At 35.1% G+C, this 8952-nt stretch overlaps 1 protein-coding gene across 1 annotated transcript; it reads right to left on the bottom strand.

Moving 5' to 3' along the window:
* Nucleotides 1-852: 852 nt before the first annotated feature.
* LOC115214078 (rho GTPase-activating protein 26-like) lies at nucleotides 853-5198 on the bottom strand. Its single transcript, XM_029783123.2, has one exon. It carries the CDS (start codon nucleotides 5086-5088, stop codon nucleotides 2461-2463), a length of 2628 nt encoding a protein of 875 aa, XP_029638983.1. The 5' UTR covers nucleotides 5089-5198; the 3' UTR covers nucleotides 853-2460.
* Nucleotides 5199-8952: the final 3754 nt, after the last annotated feature.

Below are 8952 nucleotides of genomic sequence, written 5' to 3'. Positions count from 1 at the left end.
TTTCTTCAGAAATGTAAATAAACCCAATCTGTTTCTTAAACGAGGGACATATTCATACGGCACAGAATGTTTTCACTTCAATAGACGTCATTGATTGGTTGAAATTGCAGATATTGAAGAAAAAAAACCAACAAATATCTTACAAACTATAGAATTTTCTCAATAAAGCCAAGAGGAAAAAAATGTTTTATAAACACATTCTACCAGTATACGAAGTTTAAAAGTGTTTACTTACGTGGAAATTATAAAAAAAACTGCCGTTCAAACCGAAAAGATCCAAGTGAAAAATTAAGGGGTGGGATTAAAATTTTGAAATGCAGATTTTTTTTTTTTTGCAGTTTCGGAATCTCCGCAGTCGAGAAGATGGGTCCCATGTCCTTTACCTCCGCCCCTTTGTTACAAACACATGAATTTACTAGTAAAATGGTCATTTTGATTTATTTTCTAACAATCTACTACTTTTGGGAAAATTTTAAACAACTTTTTATGAAACTGAACTAGCAACGACCATGAGGGGGCTTCTCGGCAGTTTGGGATGAAGAAAGAACGACTGGGAGAGAGCTATGGAATACGAAACCAGTTATTTTGAAGTGAAAAAAAATCTTTGTTCTGTTGTTAATTACGAAATAGACGGAATTCTAGTTAAAGCACCCCATATAACCCCTTATAATTCTTTTTATTTTTTGAAAATTTCTGAAAACTTTTACAAATTTGTATTCTACATATGGAAGTCAAAATCTTAGTATGTACAAAGGTCATGCGTCTGGTGCCATAAAACTTAAGAAAACTCTAACTTCCACCAGATATAAAATTACTTCACTGAAGAAAAGAAAAAAATCACTGATTTGAATGTGAGTTTTAAATCAAGGTTTATATATTCTTAGAAGACGAATAATTTAATTTAAAAAGTTCATTCAAATTTTGTACACTGTCGGTGGCTCAAAAGAACTAACGGTCCCCAAACATTACTGGGCCTACAAAATTTAATCAAGGACAAAAATTATCGTGAAATGTATAGACTCGAAGTCATCGCTATTTAGTTTATCTTTTCCATTTTTTTTTCTTTTGAAAATAGAAGGAAAAGTCAGCAAGCTTTTAGTTTACCAATGGAGAAAGATTTAAATGTTGAATGCGATTATATTTATAGAAGATGTAAGAATAAAAGATAAATGAAGATAGGAGGTATATAACACTGGAAATGAGCAAACTAAACATAGAGAGTTTGCATCATTATAATAGGTGGGTATTGGAATACCATTATTTCATTGGTATTGTTGTTAATTTGTTTGGTGATGGTAAAGAATACGCACACCACCCATTTTCGGCGTAACCCTAACCGCCGAAAACGAGTGGTGTGTGTATTCTTTACCTCCGCCATTTGTTTTCCATAAACAGCAGTTATAATTATATGGAGTCAATGAACGAAAATAATTGTTCGAAAACAGCAAAAAAAAAAAAAAAAATTAATGTATTCCAGGTAACTCTCCATTTTTAATATTAATTACTTGAGAGGTATATTTATAGATTAAATTATAATGAGTTGGACTTCGACATATTCAGGCGTACACAAGAGATATATTTCATGACCTCCCTCTAAGTCATAATTTATGCATGCATAAATGCAGAAAATATTGAGAACATATGAAAGTAATAAATAAAAATAAAAAGTTTGTTGCTAATCTTTAAATACGGACATAGAAGTTTTTTTTTGTTGCATTCGAATAGGTTTGCATTCATAGACTTTGTAGTATAATTTATTTGCTGAAATATGTTGCTGTTCCCTATAAGCAATATTTCAAGAATCTAAAATTCTCAATAAAAGTTGACATAACTGACTGAATTACTTTAAAAAATTGCTAAAAAGTTACTTTTCTTGCTAAATGTGGGTGGGGAAAGAAAAAACATTTTTAACCGGAAGTAAGGAAATATATTGAAAGTGCGGGAAATTATCTGCCCTTGGCTACTACACAGGGGAGGGTGACATGGCATTTTAACTACATTCCACCACTTGTAGAAAACAAGGCAGTAGAAGGAAGAAAAATAATTTAACTATAATAACGGCAAAGCTTTTCAGTTTTTTTCATCCCTCGATATTTCTTCTATATCACCATTTACAGAGTAATACACCCCGTTAATTTATGAATGCAATTCGTGATTTAAAAGCATACCCACCCACATATATATGTTTTATATAATATATATATATATATATATATATATATATATATATAAACACATGCATACTAAGCAAAATATCACTTTGCAGTAAGATTGTCTGAATTTTGTTTCAAGGCTATTTTTAAAACATTGCTGACGATAATAGATAAAAAAAAAAGTGAATGGTGTTAACATTCCTTCTACCTTTCATAAAAATCTGAAACTGAGAACATTTTATATGAACAAGATTTTAAAAAATGAGAGAGAATGCCAGTCAGCCTGTCAACGATAAGCCAAACAGAACTAATCAACATACTCTACATAATTCTCAGGTATAAGCCCTGTCACACCATCCAATGTACCTTCTAACCAACAAGCTTCCTGCGATGGTTTCACCTGATAGATGAATTGGTTGGCATGAAAAGACAACTCAGAATCATTTTCTGCCTGGCAGTTGTAAAGAGTTCGAACAGTACGTAAACGCTGTTCAGTCATAGACTTAGACATGGCAGAAGATGAATCTGGAAGGAGCCCAACGTTGCTGCTAGTCGTGCCACTGTGCATCGACGAACGTAAAGCACCTCCCCCAACACTCAAGCCGCCGCTGCCTCCTCCTCCACCACCAGCATACGACTCAGTGGCGTTACGCCTTTTAATACTGCCAAACGTCCCAATATCGCCAAGAGTTTGAATCTTGGATCCAGAGAAAGCAGATGCTGGGGCACTTGTAAACATTGCAGGCATAATAGGGCCTCTGCGATTAGAATCCAATTGAGGCGAAGGGTTTGTCGAAGGGGATTTGTAAGAATTCAAGGATTCTGAACTCCCGCTGGTACTGCTACCACGACTGGGATCGTGACCCGTCATATGAACTCCACCAATAGCAGCACCAACTTGACTCAGATGACCGTGTCCAATACCCTGTTGTCTAGTTTTTGGTAAATTATGCGATCGCATCACAACAGGAGCTGCATATTTTGGAGAGCCATGTTCAGAAAAGGGTCCACTTTTAGGCAAACCAGGACTTGAATTAACAGTTGATGATACATTGCTATAGTGTGTCGCAGGAACAGGAGATGGAGGTATTCCATGACTAGAGGCACCTGAAGGCAAAGCTTGATTTTCCAAGCTTTTCTTTGTGGTAGTTGTACTCTCAGCAGGTGACAGTTTACAATCTTCCAGATCATCTAAAAGTCCAATATCTACAGGTGTCTGTTTGAAAATCTCTTCATAGTTTCCTATTAAAATTTCAATGACGATATTGCAAAATTTAATATCCATTATAGCGGCCACAGTCTCTTCTTCGGGCCGCATTAGAGTTGGCCCGAAACACACGCCGAGGTTGGCAACAGTCATAAGGTTGATATCACTCTTATCAGAAACTCTTTTTAGGTGACTACATAGCAAATCTAACATTTTGAAGTTCTTTTGAGGCAGCTTATGTACAAGACTATGTATATCATGAAATCGCAAAAGTTTAGACTCACGTTTGGCAGCAGTGATAAAATTCTCGTGCAAACGGAAGGTCATCAAAGGTTCCGGTAAAGATCTAAGATAATGTTTAATGGAGCTGGTGATTGTTTTCACTTCCCAGGTTCCAGCGTCATCTAAGCAAAGCTTATCAACTTTTCGACGATCAAGTCCCATGTTAACAAGTCGGTTTACTTTCGAGTTGACACCAACCAATCTATAGAGACCCTGGTCCGTCAGGCCTTTTCTCTCTATAGAACCGATACATTTATTGATAAACTGAAACCCAATGTTATCCAAAATATAGGTCTCTTCAGACGTTTTGTTGGGAGTTTGATAGGTAGGTTCTTTTCCATCCATAGCATCGAGCCATAGGTGTCGATCATCTTCGGACAATGCTTGGAATGTAAAGATTACAGTTGGCTTGTCAGAAATAGTTATATCAAAACAAAATCGTTTATCAATGGAATCAGATGCTCTCCTTATACAAGACATAAGAGTTCCTGTTTCTGGTTGACTGAGTTTGCCAACCATTTGATTATAGGGAATCATAGAGAAAGTTTTGTGTTCCTTGAAATAGCGACAGTAGCATTTCGTCCAGTTAGTACCGAGAGCTTTTTTCTCCATGAGAAAGAGATAACCCTGTCGACTACAATCCTTAGGGGCCAGAGTAAACTCACCACGAGAACCTCTGGTCTCTAACATTTTATTCATCAAAAGTTCCGCTTCATCCCTAGTACTATTAAAGTTCTCTCGCGTGTTCTGCAATCGTAGCTGCAGGTCACTCATGTTAGTTTTAAATTCTCTAGCCACTTCATGGCCCTGATGGTAAACAGTTAACCAATTAGATATAAATGTAAGAATAATTTCGACAAAATCAAATTTTTTTTTCTCTTGCACTTCTTGTAATAAAAGAACATATTTCATGGATGCTTGGTAAAAATGCTTACCTTCCAAAACAAGAGCTGCATCAGCCTCTTGGAATGTAGTGTCGTTAGTTTTAGGTTTCAAGTTGAGATAGCGCTCTTGTGAAGCACAAAATTTAGATGTTTGTTTTTCAAACTGTTTCTTTTCTTCTTTAGCTTTTCCAATGTTTTCTTTACGGAACCTTTCCAAAGGGGCCAAAAACATATCTTTTGCTTTATCTAGCATTCTTTCAAATACTTCCTCAATTGCTAAGAAACAATCTCCAAACTCCTTGAGAGAAGCTGCAATTACTACTTCATCATCAGTTTGTTGATTTCCTATTGTTTCAAATCGAAATTCCTGCAGATTTTGTGAAAAAGCTTTCTGGGCTTTCGACAGATTTCTCGCAGCGTTAATGAGTTCCTTTCCGCAAGCTATCAAGCTTTTGATAGATTTGCTTGTTCTTTCCAATTCTTTTTCATGCTCGTGTAAATTCTCTCGAAAATACGGACTATCTGTTAAACATTCCGCGAATTCCAGCGGTCGCAGCCCCATGATTAATTTCGAACGTCTCCAATGAACGGCAATCTTTACACACCCACTGCAAGCACAGCAATCATGGCGGTGTTAATGCTAAAGCAGCGATCTTTGAGCACCCCTAGTGACATTCTCGGAAGCAAAATGATTGTCTCCCCTTTGATTACGTCCCACAACACCTGACTCGTTCCATTCATTTACTCTGCAATCTTTCAATTACTATGTTGCTAAAGCAAATAATGCATTCATTCCACATATGCGGATAAATCGATTGTTTTAATTATCTGTTTCGTTTCGTCAAATCGATATTTTCAGAAGATGGGGGGGGATTTTTTTTGTTTGTTGTGATTTTGGTTTAGTGATTTTCATTTTAAATATATGGAAAGCAGCAAAGCTCTGCGTCGTGGTAGCAATTCTGACACTATCTTCATCATTGACGATAGTTCCTGCTACACATCAGTACCGCTATATCTACAAAGACCGCACTAGGATTACTAGATAAACGTCTGTTAATTAGACCATCTGGTGTGTGTTGATGTCAAAATCAAAGAGAAATGACAGCATTGTAACTAGAATCTGAACAGCTGGAATAAATTTAGATTAACGGCTGTTGGACGGAAGAAATTCCAGTTCATTTCGACTGAAAACTTAGCTTTCAACCAGGCAAGCGATGGATCACCCTATTTACATAATGTTTCTGATTGCTTATGTAATGTATTGATATTTGAATTATGATGAATTGATTAATTGATTGATACTCGGAGCTTTAGAAAAACTGTAGTATAGGAACATATATTTATTTTTATTGATAAATGAAGTTTGCTAAGCAAGTTAATATATGTATACGTCTTCGGATTCGTCCACTATATCTGTGATTGGGACGATAACCTTGAGAACGTACTGCATTATATATGCGTACATTATATATATATGCATATATATATATATATATATATATATATATATATATATATATATATATATATATATATATATATATATATATATATACATATATATATATATATATATATATATATATATATATATATATATATATATATATATATATATATATATATATATATATATATATATATATAGTCAATAATAATAAGGGTAAAATTAATTAATTAGTAATTAATAATTTTACCAAGCAGTGTTCAGTATGTAAAAAGACCATTTACGGTATATTTAAAACATTACTTTATATAATTCTAATTATATAAAGTAATGTTTATATATATATATATATATATATATATATATATATATATATATATATATAATCCTATATAGATTAATTTAGAGAATAAGGTAGTTATTAATGTCATTAACAATGAAATATTTGATTTATGATATGTTGGTAAACCGTTCATGATACCATGTTGCACATTTTCCTTCTTGACTAAAAGCTGGTTTTTATATGTATAACTATAAAATAAGTCTTATGAGTTCAGTGAGTGGACAAATGAAAGAAAAAGGCACTCAACATACTTAGTAAGAGTTACATAGAATAATAATTTATACAATGTGTATGTGTAAATAAGGTATATTTGTGTATGTAAATATATATGTGTGTGTGTGTGTGTGCGCGCACACACACACACATCTATGACGTTGATTTTCAAAAGCAATGAATCACAGGTCAGTGTCCATGTCATTTAATTACACTCCCTTATTTCTGAGTTCAAATTCTCCTGAAGTCAACTTTTCTTTTCAGCAGCCTTCTGAGATAAATTAAATAAACTACCTGTCATATAGTGGAGTCAATTTAATATTCTTGTGAAATGCCTTAGATGTGAATGGAATTACTGGATTGAGGAATAATTCAAGAGCATTTTTTTTTCAAATTTAAAAGGGCACACAGAAATAAAACTCATTGGCAAAATGTTTCATGTTATTTAAAAGGGAATTTTTTGCTCTACAAGAAAGTGTTTTGATTTTTGTGTATTTCCAGATCAATAAAATGGAATGTCAAGTGGACAAAACTGAGTATTTTCAACACCATTTGCTTTTTGCATTTAATCTAAGTGTTAAGGCCACTGAAGCTGCTCGTGAGATTTGTGCTGTGTATGGAAAAGGAGCAATGCCTCAAAGTACCAGCCACCATTGGTTTCCGTGCTTCAAAATTGGGAATTTTGACCTCAAGAATGGATCACACACTAGTCAACCAATTGGGTTCAATGAAGAATGATTGAATCAACTTCTTCATGAAAATCCATGTCAAACGACCAGAGAATTGGTAGAGCAGGTGAATTGTGATCGAAAACCTTTGGTGAATCACCTTCACTCAATGGGCAAGGTTCAGAAACATGGCACTTGGGTGCCACACACTTTAGATGAAAACAACTAAAACCAACACTCCACAATCGCCGGCAGTTTGCTTGATTGACATTGCTCAGTGTTTTCTTTACCACATTGTCACTAGCAATGAAAACTGGTGCCTTTGCGTCAATATGAAGCAGCGAAAAGAATGGCTCAGCCTTGACAAACAAGCTACTCCGTGAGCAAAACAAGACCTTCATCCTCAAAAGACCATGTTGTGTGTATGGTCAGACTGGGAAGGCACAATTCATTACAAACTGCTTGAGTGCAACCAAGCACTCATTGCAGAGCTCTACATTCAACAACTGCACCAACTCAATGAAGCAATTCAGCAAAAAAGACCAGCTAAGTGAAATGGCATTCTTCTGCAACATGACAATGCCCATCCTCACACCACCAATATGAAATAAGCTGCGATTTTCTCACATTACCAATATGCCCAAAGCCACAATGGGATGTGCTGTCTCATCCACCATACTCCTTTAGACTTGGCGCCATCAGATTTTCATCTCTTTCAACTGCTTTCAAACACTTTGTGTGGTGTATTGTTCAATAATAACGTGGAATTGAAAACTTGGTTGGACAAATTCTTTGAAGTCAAGAGCGGGAGATTTCTATTGCTGAGGCATCAAAAGACTTGTTGGACAATGGGAGGAAATCATAAACAACAACAGACTGTACATTATTGATTAATTTGTTGTAGTCTTTTTTTTAAAAATAGATTTGAAAAAACGCTTGAGAATTATTTCTCAACCCAATATAAGAGAAAACAATTTCCTTTAGGTTGTTAACCTTCTTTGACACTGGAATTCAGGGATAACTGGACAAAGGGTAATAATACTTAAGGCTTCCAGCTGAAAAAGTGTTTCAAGGAAATGTTGATTTTGCAAAAATGAGTTAAGTGGATGGTACAGGGTAAGTGTAAGTAAGGCAGTCAATGAAGTACTAGAAGAAGAATGAAGTTCTGTGTGCATTTGGATGAAGGTGGTATGCACTTCAATACATTACATATCCAATCCAAGAACTTAGGCCATAGTTTTAAAGGCTACAAGCTCACATTGTGCCACATCATTAGTTTCGTCATTGTATCTAATTCAGTTTGTTTAGTTAACAGCATACACAGAGACTGTGCATGTTCCTTCAAAAATAAAACCTTTAAAAATTCTCATTATAGCTAGTGTTATTTTCCTCAAATCAAATCCTACTCAAATCATCATCATTTAACATCCATTTTCCATGCTGGCATGGATTGGATGGCTTGACAGAAATTGACATGGCCAGGGGCTGCACCAGGTCCCACAGTCTGTTTTGGCTTGGTTTCTGTGACTGGATGTCCTTCCTAACACCAACCACTCTACAGTATACTGCATACTTTTTATGTGGCACCATTACTAGTGCTTTTTATGTGGTACCATTACTTCATAAGATTCAGCGTTTTGAGATTAGCCATCAAAACTTTGTTCCATGTCTTCCTGGGTCTCCCTCTTCAACAACCAGAACAAGAATGTAAGACAAAAAAGTAACATCCTAACCACCTGATCCACACTTAGTGAA

Source organism: Octopus sinensis, linkage group LG7 (genome assembly GCF_006345805.1).
Source record: "Octopus sinensis linkage group LG7, ASM634580v1, whole genome shotgun sequence".
Classification (NCBI taxonomy): domain Eukaryota; kingdom Metazoa; phylum Mollusca; class Cephalopoda; order Octopoda; family Octopodidae; genus Octopus; species Octopus sinensis.
Note: the sequence above shows the minus strand (reverse complement) of the source record. Positions and strands in the feature narration are given on the sequence as shown.

Excerpts from the sequence above, each read along its gene's own strand:
- LOC115214078 (XM_029783123.2), bottom strand. The coding sequence starts at position 5,088 with ATGGGGCTGCGACCGCTGGAATTCGCGGAATGTTTAACAGATAGTCCG.